General features: G+C 35.2%; 1 protein-coding gene across 4 annotated transcripts in view; it reads left to right on the forward strand.

The window, feature by feature from the left end:
• LOC143745083 (regulating synaptic membrane exocytosis protein 1-like) overlaps positions 1 to 15,729 on the forward strand; it is a 58,286-nt gene that overhangs the window by 21,844 nt on the left and 20,713 nt on the right. For 2 of the 4 annotated variants that reach the window (XM_077236948.1, XM_077236947.1), the window contains exons 4-14: positions 2,293 to 2,333; positions 3,261 to 3,371; positions 3,576 to 3,675; positions 4,388 to 4,511; positions 5,613 to 5,659; positions 5,781 to 5,896; positions 5,985 to 6,115; positions 6,671 to 6,842; positions 6,927 to 7,080; positions 10,551 to 10,722; positions 10,804 to 10,899. In XM_077236948.1, coding sequence (XP_077093063.1) covers positions 2,293 to 2,333; positions 3,261 to 3,371; positions 3,576 to 3,675; positions 4,388 to 4,511; positions 5,613 to 5,659; positions 5,781 to 5,896; positions 5,985 to 6,115; positions 6,671 to 6,842; positions 6,927 to 7,080; positions 10,551 to 10,722; positions 10,804 to 10,899 — 1,264 coding nt within the window. Of the gene's footprint in view, positions 1 to 2,292; positions 2,334 to 3,260; positions 3,372 to 3,575; positions 3,676 to 4,387; positions 4,512 to 5,612; positions 5,660 to 5,780; positions 5,897 to 5,984; positions 6,116 to 6,670; positions 6,843 to 6,926; positions 7,081 to 8,396; positions 8,454 to 10,550; positions 10,723 to 10,803; positions 10,900 to 11,332; positions 11,396 to 12,020; positions 12,099 to 13,334; positions 13,434 to 13,709; positions 13,800 to 14,740; positions 14,819 to 15,729 lie in introns of all 4 variants that reach the window. The other 2 variants (XM_077236946.1, XM_077236949.1) reach the window with 2 other exon arrangements.

Consider the following 15,729-nt stretch of genomic DNA (forward strand, 5'->3'; position numbering starts at 1 on the left):
AAACAGTATTTTACAGTGTATTTACAGTGTAAATGTAAAGGTTGAAGCTTACTCACATGGCACTGTGTTGTTAGCCTGGCAAACTGACTAAACACAGACTTAAAAGGTCAGTGTAAAATGCAAGCCAGGGGTGAAATGTAAACATTGTGGAGTGAATAGGAAAGACAGACTATGTTAGAAGGAATGAGAGACTAAAAATAGGAGAACAGGAGATTGAGAGGAGGTTGAGCAGAACATAAGCTCGCTCTTATCATTGGAACAACATTTCATCAGGTTCAACAATCTCACAAAAACAACAGGTAAGAGAATCGATTCTTTCTCCTAAAGAATAGGAATAGAACAATTCAATTTTACACCTCGTACTTTTGTTATATTGAGCTTTATTTAATTCTGATATACTGGTTGTTAAAGGCCAAAGAATGGATTTATAATTTCAATTTAAAACTTAAAATGTATTTTTTCAGTTGTACAAAACTGGGGGATTATTTAACTGTGGGCATCTTTATCTACCAGAGGTTGTTTTTTATTAAAACTATCATTAACAGATTTCCTTATTGTTGTATTTGACCCCCCGCCCAAGCCTTTATCATTTGTTTTTATTTTTCATATGCATTTCATCTATATATTTTATCTTTTACACTTGTGCCAGGCCTTTCGTAGACTTTCATTCTTAATATACAAAAATATTAATTGCATGTAATAAAGATCCAATCAAGATTCAAAATAAAAAAAAGTTTGTCTACTGTTGGGCATTGTTAGAGGACAAATTAAATGAAATACACCAGTATTTCAGTAAAGTGCCTATAGGTGAGGAAACACCCATCTATCACCTAGAGAAGCATAGTTGTGTAACAATGCATACAGTATGTTTCAATGTGGAAGTATTTACTTATGAAATATTTATTTGCTAAGTAGGTCATGTGAATGAGAAGTGGAGACACTTCAGTTAAAGGCTTAGATAAAAGCCCACACAGGGAACCAATCCACCATACAACAAGCAATATTAAACATTTATACCTCGACTCATCTACTTAATATTACTGCATGCAGACCTGTGGCATTTGGCTTTGATTTATACATGTTGCTTTTGTAAGTTGTTCCATGCTTTAATATTTGTTATGTTTTAGTTACTAATACTTTTTCAGGAGTGATGGTTCAATTTTGCTGCTTTCCAGAGCTTAACATTTTTATTTAGAGTAACTTTTATAGGACAACCCTGCTCAAAACTGGGTTAGACAGTGAAGAACCTAGAAGAAGGTTAAAGAAGAAACCTTCTTTAAAAAAGTTCAGGGGTTCAAAAAAAAAGAAACTTTAGACCTGGATAGATTACTTACAAGTAAGTCAGGGAATCTTCTTAGGTTACTTTTTTTAAAGAAGGCTGCCATGCGAAAATCTCAGTAATATTTCTTAGAAAAGCAATAGCATACCTCTCAATTAACCGCATGGTTTTGAGGCATCAATCATGTAAATTGAGTTTAGTTGTGTGCCAAAGTTTAATACTTAATTTAGTTCAAAGTTTGTTCAAAATCCTAACATTGTTAAATTATGATAAAGTATAAGCAATAATAAAAGTGATGCTTCCCTTAGCAAATACCACACACTATTTATTGACTACTGGTTTATATAAAAGCAATTAGCCACCCAAGAGTGCATTACACTTTTATTTGACTTAAAACTACATTTTAAGATATTTTAAATATTTAAAACACTAAAACATTTTAACAGCAGTCTAAAAGTAATGACAAGTTTACACAATCTATTTTTGTTTTTTGGAAGAAAATTTCAGCACTCCTCACCCTCTCTGTGCGTCATGTTCAAGATGCCCCAGGTGCTTAAAAAATAACCGGAAAACCGGCCAGAAACCTGTACGCCCATGGCATGGCACTCATCCATATAACATGCCAACAGTAAATAGAAGGCCAACATTACGGAAAGCGCTGAGACTGTCCCTTGGTGCCTGTGTGTTTGTTTTGTGTCCATGTGGCAGAGTGCATTCAGCTTTGCGTGTCATCATTGCTTCCTCTGTCTGGGGACTAAATGTAGCTCTTAAACACAAATTCACGAACACAGCGGACACTTTAATCCCAGTTCTCAGTCTTTCTCTGCTGGTGGGTCAAAGCAAAATCTTTTAACGTGATGTCTTGGCTGCAAGTGCCCCTCTGGGGCTCAAATATTCAATAAGCGTAAACAGAGCAGGTTTAGAGATGGACTCTGGCTAGTGTAGGGTGGCAGCTCACATAGTCAACATGTGTATAAACTTGATGAACTTTTGTGTGTGTGTGTGTGTTTTAGGGGACTGGGAGTGCTGTCCACTGGACCCCACCGCATGGCATGTACGTTTGTTTCCCACCTTGTGCTATAATCAGTATATTTAGTCAACGTGAATTGATGTTCACAGAACATTTTACCTACAGAATGTGATATTTATCAAGAGGAAAACTAAGAGCTTGATTTTATCCATTGCAAATTAATTGGATGGGTTTTGTTGCATTTGTTACATATGTTACAGTAGCTCAAATTCAAGCATTGCACTAGCAATGGCAAGGTTATGGGTTCGATTCCTAGGAAATGCATGAACTTATAAAATGCATAGCTCAAGTGCAATGTAAGTTGTTTTGGATAAAAAGAATCTGCTAAATGCATAAATGTAAATGTAACACCAGAATTGAACAATACGAATACAATTTCGTATAAATTGATATTTAGCTATTGGTTAAAAAATATTTAGCCTGTGCGGTCTTAAGTGACATAAAAAAATGGGGAAAAAAATAAAGTTCTGAATAAACATTTAGAAAAATATTTTCTTTTGCAATAATTTCCAATTAAATCAGGAAGGTGCATTAAAAAAGTAGGGCAATTTTGTATTTTATGTTAACAATGTGACCGATAACACTCAGGCGTTGTCCAGTGTTGCTGAAATTCTGTTTATTAATTTTTATATTTTTATATTTTCATTTTCATTTTAGGAAAAGTTTTAGTAATTGGGTGTGTTCTTGTCATTTTTTTAAACATGTCTATATACTGTAGTTATATTAAAAATTATGAATTATTTTAGTACACCAAGTTAAACTAACTTAAAATGAGAAATGTTATTTTAGTTCATAAAGTAACGAAAATGTTTCCTTTCGTTTTAGTTTTAGTTTACTATAATAACCCTGCTTGTGTCTGTGTGTGAATGCGATTGAGTGTGAAGGTGAGATTTATATGTAATGGGATGGTTCATTCTCTGATGAGATTAATCTCTGCCTTGTTCTCTTTAGCATCCGGTTACATGGCAGCCCTCCAAGGAAGGTGATCATTTAATTGGCCGAATCACTTTGAGTAAGCGAACAGCCATGCCAAAAGAGGCTGGGGCTCTGCTTGGGTTAAAGGTGAGGCGAGAGCTAAACATACTGTATTAACACAAGTGTTCCTCTCCTCAGTGTAATGAAGTCAACAACTACATGTCATGAACCATGTACAAAAAAGAAAAAAAAGAAAAATACTCAAAATACAGGATATCCGCAATACATGTTGTGGCATTTATTAATTCTCTGTAGGCTTTACCCATCTTTAATTGATTTGTATCGGTAAAGGTGGTCGGGGGGAAGATTACAGAAACTGGGAGACTTGGGGCCTTCATCACCAAAGTCAAGAAAGGAAGTCTAGCTGATGTGGTGGGTCATCTAAGGGCCGGTGAGTCCAGCTCTTCTCTCAGTTTGAAGCTTAAAGAACTAGAGCCGTCATTTGAGTAAACAATGCAATTAAATTATATCGTACACCGATTACAACATTAAGCATATGAATCACACATAAATGCGTATATCAGTGGTTCTCAAAACTGAGGGCCTTAAGATTACTTAAAACAATTTAAAAAAAGATTTAAAATAAGTTAAAACGTAATTTTAAAAGTGTGACTTAAAAACTCTGCTAAATTTTTCAATAAAATCTTAAAACATCATTGACATATTTTATAGAAAATATACATTTTGTAGATATGCCAAGCTCTAAAATATTTATACTGGTGGAAATTATGAGTGCAAATATTTTTAAAAATATAAACAAAAATGTACTTATCCAGTGAATCACAAATGACTAAAGAATCATGTAAATTCATCGGTTAAAAAGAGATTTTGTGAACCGCTAATATTCGATGTAACGGGTGGAATAATATTTACATTGTCATATGCGGTGCGGGTGCAGGTCGGTAATCAATGGCACGGCCAGACTGCGGGTCCTGTGCTTATTTGTGTTCAACCTCTGTAGTCTGAAGACCGTCAGGTTTCTAATGTTCAGATGCACATTTCTAAAATGTTCAATGAGTGTGTTTAATCAGTAAAATCTATTTTAAGAATGTAACTGTGATGTTCTCAGATGTATACAGAAATTTATTTTTGGCTGTTTGCAGGTGATGAAGTGCTTCAGTGGAATGGTAAATCATTACCAGGATTAACCAAGAAAGAAGTTTACAATATCATCTTGAATTCTCAAACAGAAACAAAAGTTGAATTAATAGTATCAAGACCAATTGGGTAAGTCGTCCATCACATGCCTTACTGGGTATCTGACTCTTGGGTAACAAACGGCAAAGCACACAATTTTATTACAGTCTGGACAAAGTCAAATTACTAAATAAGAGTGTTTGAATAAGCTGTATTGTGTTTAGTTTTCACTTTTAACCATTATATTCTCCTCTGCTCTGTCCTCCTACCTCTTTAAAAAGATGTATTCATTGATTTCTCTCCAAACTCTTGCAATGGGTTTATAAATCTAAGCAGCCAGTAAAACAAAGTCTAAGAGGTATTTTTAGGTGCTCATCTCTGAATTCCCTACTCATTTGCTTCTGTCAGCTTTTAAAATTTTTATTTTTTTTAAATCCCTAAGAATGAACTTGTGATATATCGTACACACCTCCCTTCTGTCCACTGTACATAACCTCTGGCTGATGATGTTTGACTAGAAACCAGATGTCACCGTGTACAGAGTATTTGGACACTTATGTGATGTCACACTTAAAAATGCCTTCTAAACAAATGATAATAGGGCTTTTCTGAAAATGAACTGCTAAGGGTTTATAATTTGAAATTTAACAAACCTTAAATGCATGTTTTTATACTATATGCTTTAAAATAAATGCCACACTTTAGGGTCAGTAAGATTCTATTTTTGAAAGAAATTAATAATTTTATTTAAAGTAGCAAGGATTCATTAAATTGATCATAAGTACATTTGAAATATTACAAATGATTTCTGTGAAAACAGAAAAAAATCTGTTCTTTTGAACTTTCAATTAATCATAAAGAAAATTATAACACAAAAATTATTTGGCAGCTCAATTCTTTTCAACATTGGTAACGTTTCTTAAGCACCAAATCATGTGACGCTGAAGACTGGAGTAATGACTGCTGAAAATTCAGCTTTGCCATCACAGATATAAATTACATTTTAAAATGTATTGAAGTAGGAAAAAAAGTTATTTTAAATTGTAATATTTATTTATCTTTTTGCTTTATTTTAATCAAATAAATGCAGCCTTAGTGAAAAAAATCTTACTGACCCAAACATTTAAACAGTAGTGTGCCTTGTTTCAATGTTGACAACTAATGTATGGATATGTGATCTCTTACTTTCAGTGATATACCACGAATACCAGAAACATCACATCCTCCATTAGAATCTAGTACGTACTGAATCAAATGAATCAAGAATCTGATCAAATGTGAACTCTTTTATATGTATTTTATATATATAAACATTATTGTGATGTTATCAGCACTTGTTTTTTCCTTGTCCCTTTGCAGCAGGTTCAAGTTCTTTCGAATCACAGAAGATGGAAAGACCCTCTATATCTGTCCTGTCCCCATCCAGCCCAAGTGGTCTTAGAGATGCCCCTCAGCTACTGCCTGGACAGCTGTCGGTCAGTAAATACTGAAGAAATCAAGGGCAATTCACCATGTTGTGCTTAGAGTTTTAGCTTATTAGCTGTGTATGTATTCGTCTTGCAGGTGAAAATGTGGTATGACAAGGTTGGCCATCAGCTGATAGTGAACGTATTGCAGGCTACAGACCTGGCTCCCAGATCGGATGCACGACCCAGAAACCCCTATGTCAAAATGTACTTCCTGCCCGATAGAAGGTATTCATAGTTCATTCATAGTATTCATTCTTGCGTTGTCAATTTTGGTTCCAAGACATTTGTTATTGTATCGACTACAGGGACTATTCACTACCGTTCAAATGTTTCTATTCATCTAGTATCATGGTTTCTGCTAAAATATTAAGCAGCAGAACTGTTTATATTAATAATATAATAAGAAATATTTCTTGAGTATCAAATCATCATATTTAGGTTAGACATCAGTATAATAAATCACATTTTAAAATATATTCAAATAGAATTTTAAATTACAATAATATTTCACAATATTACTGTATTACTATTTTTCAAAAAGGTGTATTTGATCAAATAAATGCAGCCTTGGTGAGCATAAGAGAAACGTTGTAAAGTTTTACCGACCCCAAACTTTTGAATGGTAGTGTAGATCAAACACTAAATAACCAATTTTCCAAAAAATTAATTAATTTATGATTTTGATTTGTGTTGATATATGCATCAAGCAGTTGAGACTCGAGTAGTTGATTTTTAATGTTCTCATTTTATTGTTTAATCTGTATATTTGTTTTACTTTAGTGATAAGAGCAAGAGAAGAACGAAAACAGTAAAGAAAAGTTTGGAACCCAAGTGGAACCAAACGTTTGTGTACTCTCATGTCCATCGCCGGGATTTCAGGGAGCACATGCTGGAGATTACTGTATGGGACCAACCCAGAATACAAGAGGAGGAGAGTGACTTTCTAGGAGAGGTATGAAGCATATGTTATCCTTGTCCATTTATTCACAACATGAATTCCAAACACAGTATTTCACCTCACTGTCTATGAACCTAGATCCTGATCGAGCTGGAGACTGCCCTGCTGGATGACAAGCCTCACTGGTACAAGCTGCAGGCACATGACGTCTCTTCCATCCCACTGCCGCACCCGTCGCCATACCTGCCCCGCAGACATGGCCAAACAGAAACATCAACCAAAAAGCTGCAGCGTAAGTAGAAGGCCTCGCTGGTAGGGGTGTGATCTGAAAGTGTTTACATAGTAAATCACTTAGTGTTTAAGTGCTTATTCTCTAACAGGTAGGAATTTGCTAAGAATAAATTTAGTTACTTGCAACCATTGATGCCACTGTTTATTTGCCAGCACTATCTGCACAGTTTTAGGACCTGATAACTGGATATTTACCCAATTATAACACACTTCTCCATCATATGATCATAAATTTGATCAATTATAGTGAGCACAAACAGTTGTACCACAAGTTTTCCATGAATGGTAATAGTTCAACGTTGACTGGCCCCTGTAATTAGCATCATTTGCATAGAAAGCTGGTGTGTTTGCCCAAAAACGAATGACATTGACTTGTGCTTCATCAGTTTGTACACAGTATTATACAAAGGTTTGTTGTCAATGAGATTTTTGTATTTTGGAAAGATCTCATGCTCATTTATTTGACCAAAAATACAGTAAAAACAGTCATTTTGTGAAATATTAATCCTTTTTAAAATAACTATTTTCTATTTTAATATATTTTAAAATGTAATTTATTTTTGTGATAGCAAAGCTGAATTTTCAGCAGCCATTGCTGCAATCTTTAGTGTCACATGATCCTTCAAAATCAATCATGATTTGCTGCTCAAGAAACATTTATTAATATTATCAAAGTTGAAAACAGTAAAAAAGGGTGTGGGAACTGTGATACATTTTTCAGGACTGAACGGTAGTGTACATTCTTCTTAATTGTGAGTAGTATATACTGAAATACTAAAATACTGCTCAATTGAGTGCCACAATCGTTTAGTGAATTCGCCCCCTCAGTGTTTCACAGAATTACAGAAAGCTGAAGAGTATGTGGGCAGTTCGATTAAAATAGATGAAGTTTGCCTTTACTTTCCAAGATGATATGTCAAACCAGAGAAATTATCAAAACGATATGCAGTATACTGTAAGTAGGTGAATGAAAATCATCAAATATTAGTTAAACATCAACATATCTTTTAGCTCAAGGTCCTGGAATTCATCCAGTCTCATTAATATGTTTGGCTTTGTGTTGCACATCTATTTTGTCTGTCTGTTATGTTTTTGAACCGTGCTGCATGTGAGTTAGTGTGTAGGAGTGTGTGGCCCATGGGTACAGTATGTCCACAGGACATATTTTAGTATGCTAGGTTATTTCTGTATACCTTTGCTTTCCTAACCATGGCTTATTCCAACAGTGCTTTGTGTGCATTCGTGATTTCGTGTACGTCTTTATCTCGTGTCTGTCTGTACATCTATCCATGTGTATATCTGTATCTGTCTGTGCAGGCTCGCAGCGTATTACAGAAACTGATTATGATGATGCTATTGGTGTAGTCGCCACAGGTGGGTGGGAGGGGCCAAGGCATTTGTTACCTTGGCACTTCTTTGTGCTTTGTGAATTAGAGTACCCCAAAAGATAGAAGCATCCAATAGCAGGTCTTCCCTTCCTTTGAAAGTCACCGCTGTTGTGCTGGAGACAAGGCATCAATGACCGACATTACACATCTGGCATGTTTCATTCATCCTATACTAATAAAAAAACTGTTTTGTTTAAAGTAACTGTTTTTGCTTAAAACATAAAAGTGGTGCATTTTCTATATTGGGAGAATGTGTTTGTAAACATTGACTTTCCGGGGTGTTCTGTCTCCAGTACTTTTCTGTGTGGTATAGTAGTGTAAGACCTGCAGTATAACGCACACTATAACACATGCATGATCACAATGGGGAAGGTGATGAAGGAGAATTTGGGAACGGGAGGACTGTTTCCTCTCAGTAGTGCTCAACCTTTTATTTTGCCTCTGCATGGTAGAAGTTAGAAAATGACACGGTTTTGTGGAACACTGCCTTTGAGATACCTTGACTTCATTCTCCAAACCATTAGGCAAATTTTTGTGCAATTGTGAGAATGGTGGATGTTGTCTTAGGGGACTGGTTAAAGGGTTAGTTCACCCAAAAATGAAAATTCTGTCAATATTTACTCGCCCTTATGTTGTTCCGACCCCGTAAGACCTTCGTTCGTCTTCGGAACACGAATTAAGATATTTTTGATGAAATCTCAGAGCTGGATCACTCCTCCATAGGCTTCTAAGGGATTGAAACTTGCCAGCCCCGAAAAGTCATTAAATAAATCGTTAAAATAGTCCAAGTGACTACAGTGGCTCAATCTTAAGTTTATCAAAGGACGAGAATACTTTTTGTGCACAAAAAACAAACAAAAAGAACGACTTTATTTCAACTATTCATTTCCTTCTCTCTGGGCCTCGAGTCAGTTCACTAGTGTAAAAGCGTAGAGCTTCTGTTGTTGTACGTCACACGCATCACACACATGACAAGCGTCGGCCAATAGTGAGCCTACGTGTGACGTAGCGCTACGCAATCACACTCAGTTAACTGACTAGCGGCCAACAGAGAAGGAAATGTATAGTTGAAATAAAGTTGTTATTTTTGTTTGTTTTTGCGCACAAAAAGTATTCTGGTCACTTGATAAACTTAAGATTGAGCCACAGTAGTCACTTGGACTATTTTAAAGATGTCTTTAATAACTTTTCGGGGCCGGCAAGTTTTAATCCCTGAAGAAGCCTATGGAGGAGTGATCCAGCTCTCAGATTTCATCAAAAATATCTTAATTCGTGTTCCGAAGATGAACGAAGGTCTTACGGGGTTGGAACAACATGAGGGTGAGTAAATACTGACAGAATTTTCATTTTTGGGTGAACTATCCCTTTAATAATTTTTCTTTTTTTTCTTCTTCTTTTTCCTCTTTTTTTTTTTGGTCATACTCACCTTTGATTTCAAAAAAAAATTGGATTTACTTTTTTTGTTATTCATTGTGACTTAAAAAATAGTTATTATAATATAATATATGATATTTATAATAGTTATGTTAAACGGTTTTATTTGAAAAAAAATAAATAAATAAAAATATAATATATTAATTAATATGTAAAATAAATTATATATAACATAATATATTCAGCTTTCAGTGTTCATTGTTTTGCTAAATAATAAAAAGGTACATTATTTAAAAAATAATTTATGAATTTTTTCACCGAGCCAAAATTGTATACTTGGTGTGTTGTAAAAATCTTTAAATATTTCATTGTAGAAAACAGATTTTCAAATAACCAAAAATAGGAAAATTAATAAATTGAATACAGTGTAAAACTCAAATGGTGATTCCAACTGCTAAAGCACACACTGGTCAAGAAAAAGGAGAATGAACAAGGTATTTTAATTGTCTGGCATGTTTTGTTAGATATGATCTAACATAATATGTCAATCCATTTATTTTTGTCTGGGTTCTAACATGGGGGATGTGTTTTTTTTAAAAGCCAATGACTGCATAAGCAGTGCATCTGAATTTTCCAGACAGGCTTTAAAAAATATTTTTTGGTGTGTGTGTTTGTGTGTGTGTGTGTGTGTGTGTGTGTATGACCACAGCTACAGAAAACCGATCAAGAGAAAGAGAAAGGGACAGAGACAGAGATCGAGCAACGACTTTAGAGGTTCCTGATCAGCAGAGGCCAACTCAGTATCGCTCAAGGTCCGTGTCTCCACACAGAGACGAAGAAAGTAGGGGGCGGTCCCGCCCTCCCAACGTCCCTGCACAGAGGTATTTCCCTACCTATTTAGGATTTATCAAGTAGCAAATAATTGCATCCTGCATTAAAAGGGGCACATCTTTCTCTCTAAGGAGTCTGGATGAGGTTCAGCACACCCGGCGATCCCGTTCCCCAACACGCTACCATGACCGTGCCCGTGTGCAAGAGAGAGAGTACGTAGACGACAGGTAAATAGAAATGTGTGCGTCCAAGCAAGTGTGTATAAGTGTGCCATAGTGTGTGTTAAAAAAATCACTTCCACGTGCCTTCATTTTCTTCCATTAAAATTCTGTTTCTGGAATGCCATTCAAATTTTGATTTTGGGAAGAGAAATTATGCTTATCATAAAGGTCTCAATTTTCAGAAGGTGGGTTATAGCCAAAACACATGTGATTGAATGATTCACGGAAGGTTTGTTTTTGAAAAGATTAAGCACCATTGAAGGGTTTGTATGGACAGAGATGATTGTACAGAAAGACTTTTTATTGTACAAACTTTAAGGATTGTTACTGATCCTCTTCTAAATCATTTACTAGTGCCCATTTTTTCTTTTATGTTTGCTTTTTTTATTGGTCTGTTTTGTTTATTTTCCTGTGTCATCCATATCCATGGTAATTGCAGTGAGGTCATCTTGATACACAGATCAATGCGGGGTAGAAGCGCAGAGTGTCTGCACACCCAAAGGTAAAGAAAAGTCCAGAATCGAACCACCAATCTGTGAATTATAGTATTGTTGTATTCAGATTACTATGTGAATCAATATCACTATCTTGGTATCATAAGCACTGGTAATATCATTTTCATTTTGAAAAGACTCCTCGTATCAGTTTCGTTCGTCTAGCCTGAAGTTTATTCCATTTAATTAAAACAGAACTGAGTGTTGATGCCAGTTTCTCTCACTCGAACGCTTCTTGTCAAGCTCTTCGCCTCTCAACTCTAATATTTCAGAGAAGCTTGTTGACAAGAAACATTACAAGCGGAACTTTCCTCTTGCTTTTGGCTTACAGCCTAAAAGACGAATCCCTCGTCACGACAACCGTTTGTTTTCTCAAAATAACTATCTCATTCTGCTCAAGTGTTATTTTGACACGTTTATTTTTATTCTGCTTGTCACTGACCTTGATTATGAGCACGGGGAAAAATAAATGATCTAGAATGAGGGAGTTGCCCCTGGAGTGATCTTTAGAGCATGTTTGCTCGAGTGACTTCTGACATTCTTTTGCTATTTGAGTGGACTAACCACAGCTGTGATGTTGATAGATCTTTTGTTTTCCTTTTGCATGCTTGCATGTTAATGTAATGTTGCCAGGAGTTCATCTAAGTACAGTAGCACTCTGCCTCCTAAGATGCCTTTATTAGTCAATGGAATTCATAAGGATATTTACAGGTAAGGCAGCCAAAACTGAACTCTTGAGCCATCCTTTTTGACTAATTACTATTTTATAGCATCTGTGAACCTCAAACTCCAGAGCACTTATTACTTATTATGGAGTAGCTAATGCAATATGCAGTATGTTGGTGGATATATTTTTGATTATTGTCAAAGTTTGACACATTTATCATTTAACAAAACCATTAAACTGGATGCTCATGACAATGTTGTACATTTACTGTAATATTAGTAATTGGTAATATTGTTGGCTCTTGTGAAAAAGTGCACTTATTTCTATTGAATGTGCATTTGTACTGTACTGTAAAAAAATTCTTGCAGATCATATAATAATGAAATAAAATGCAACTTTACTTCACATTCACAACACACTTAAGTACACCTTTAATTTTTTTTTACAAAAAAGTATAATAATAATGTCAGATTAAAAGTTTATTTAAATCATTGTTTTAATTATCTTTTGTATATGTATGTGTGTGTATATATATATATATATATATATATATTACAAATTGAAATATAAGTAAAATTTATGTAAATCTCAAATACATTTAAATAAATGACATACAAGTTTCAGTAGGAATGAATTTAAAGTTTATTTTAGTTTACCATAAATGCTTGTCAATACATTCGGCGGCACACTTTAACCACATTTCGAAAATTATAGAAGTAACTATGAAATTAAATATAAAGATGTACTACCTATTTAAATGGCTCAAAAAGTACTCAAAAAGTTCAGCTAATTGCATTTAATGTAAATTTAAACTATAATACACCATAGACATAAAATGTCTATTTTCAACATCTTCAGCATATGCGAACACATAGAGAAGTATTGTAGTCTTTTAAATGGAGATTGAAATACAGACAATCTTATGGGAATCTGCCACTGTTAGGTATTAACATGGTAGGTAAATGTGAGTGCTTTTGTCTAACTGTGGTGTTTTGGTTTCTGTGGATTTTGTTAATTTTAAGAGACAGTAAATCACCGTTAGCTGTAAACATCTTATGCTGTGTCCTAACCCGGCGCAATGGGGGATTTTTCACCGCAACAAGCAATTTGTCTGTCCAATTTGTCTTTGAACGTTTTTCTTTGTTGCTGTAATCCACAGATAAGTTGGTCATGTGATTTTATAATGTTATTTTTGGTTGCTATATTTTGTTCTTCACTGTTTTTTTCTGTAACTTGTGATTGCTTTTGTTTGTACTTGTTTGACGTTCGTTTGTGTTCAGCTCAACACTTCCTGCATGCCTTAAGTCAGGGTCACGGCTGTCTGTAGTCACTGCCACTCAACGCCAAGTTCTTAGGTTCACAGACAAGTTCACAATTAGGTAAGGGGTCGAAAATGTCAACCCTCAACCCCAGTAGATATCAAACAACAACAACATCAAACATCCAACAGCTCCCAAGAGCCAGCAGCTACTCATTCAAAACATTAGAAAATTCAACCATTATCTCACACACAACATTATAGCAGCTCTCTTGACTTCCTCCCCTTACAGGTTTGCTTTTCATTTATTTTGGTCCTAATGTTTTTGTCCTTTGTCATCTTCCTATTCTCTTTTTTCCTTCTCCTTTCTCCATTGGATGGCATGTTGTGACCCTAGTGATCTACAGCCCTCTCTTGACAGGCTTAGAAGCGCTAGTACCAACTGTCTGAGACCAGGTTCTAATTCCAATTCACCTGAACGAGACAGGTACACTCTTTATTTTGAATAGGATTATTCTAATTTTGTTGAATTTGTCAATAATATAATTCACAGACATTAAAGGACACTCTTTTAATGTTCCTTTGTGATGCCCTTTGAACACAACAATCACTTGGTCTCATTCACTAATGTGCACACACACATTGTTTTGCATAAAACAGAAATCATAATTTTGGGAAGATTTTTAAAAAAATAAATTTAGGATCAATTTAAAACCACACCTTCAAATCATTGCATTAGAAACGTGAAATTTGTTAAGTCAAATGTTTATGAATATAAATACAATATAATATAAAATAAAATATAATCCTTTGAAATGTAATTTATTCCTATGAGGCCAAAGCTGAATTTTCAGCAGTCATTACTCCAGTCTTCAGTGTCACATGAATGACATGATCCTCCAGAAATCATTCTAATATGCTGATTTGCTGCTTTAGAATAATTTCTTAATATCAATGTTGGAGGGAGACTGCAGAAAGCTGATGCTAATAACTAACTGCTAGCATTCACACACTCATTTTGATGAATATAAATTAATTAGCTTTAGAATGATTGCTTTTTGAGAGCTTTTTCTGTGCACATACTGTAAAATAAGAACACTTGTGTGCGATTGTTAGTGAATAAGAACCAGCATGTTTATGTTTATGTCAAAGTAACATACCACTGTTAGGTCACCCACTATGCACTGCTCTGTTAGTGTCCAGTGACTCTTATGGCCTAACGGCTCTGTTTTGCGTCTTGGATAGGGAGTTTTTATCTAACCACAGTAGCTGAAGAAGTGTCAAATATGAGTCCCCTGAATCTGTACATCTTCTTGTGTGTTTGAGATGACCGTTGTCACAGTTTCTATATTGACCTTCCGTGTTTCTTCCATCTCCACTTTGAACTCTTTGGGTGTTTGTGGATCACACACGCACACACTCACGCAGGAGCACCCAGTCTCTGCCCCGTACCAGACCCATGAGCCCCAGGATCCTAATTCAGCATGCCTCCCCAGAAGACGACAGGTATCCCTCCTGTCCTCCAGTCCTATTGCTAAACCTCTCTGCTCTTCTAACCTGTCCGTCCCCTCCCTGCCATGGGACTAGATAGTGGATGTACTGTATAGCTAACCCTCCAACCTCCTGTAGCTTCTGAGCAATAGCTTGTTGTTACCCAGCAGCCCCATGATTTTAGTGTTCTATAATGTGATTGTCAGTGTATTTTGTAGTTTTTCAGCTGCTCAGTAGCTTTAAAAAATGTGGCTTTTGTGTTGTGATGTGCAGTGTGTTGTGTTGACTCTGGATTTTATGAGGTTGTATTTAGTCCTTTATATATAAACTCTTTCCACTGACTATAGTTTATTCCCTTGTTATCTTCTACAGTTTTTAGACTGTTTTTTTCCAACAGTTTTTGATACATTTTCATACATTACAGTGGCCCTGAAAAGTATGTTGACATATAAAATGCACAAATAACATTGCAACAAAATTTAAACCAAGTTTGATTTATTTTAAACAAAAAATACCACAAGCACACTTTTCAGGCAAAATGTTTCACACAAAAATTTTGGTTAGTTTTCAGATTATAAAAGAGTAATTTGTTTGCAGATTCAAATCGGTTTTGTATTTTACTGTGATATTCAGACATTTTAAGTGTCCATATTCATTTTGGGGGCACTACTTGTATCTTTTCTCTAGATTCATCTGAAATTGTAATGATTTCAGAGGATTTGTCTTAAATTTTTCAGGTATATAAAGTCACATATGTCATCAGTCAGTTGTCTGTGCTCCATATCATACACAGTGTGTCTTGTGTATTTGTCTAACTGTACAAGTTATTGTATAATTTCCTTTAGTTCCCTTTCAGTCGATAACGTCGGACGTAGTCGACGCGACTGAAATGGGATCACGCTAGGGAGCCTGTCTTCTTCGAGTAC

The sequence above is a fragment of the Siphateles boraxobius genome, unplaced genomic scaffold (genome assembly GCF_051911475.1).
Source record: "Siphateles boraxobius isolate OS27281-9 unplaced genomic scaffold, OSU_SipBor_1 20, whole genome shotgun sequence".
Lineage (NCBI taxonomy): Eukaryota > Metazoa > Chordata > Actinopteri > Cypriniformes > Leuciscidae > Siphateles > Siphateles boraxobius.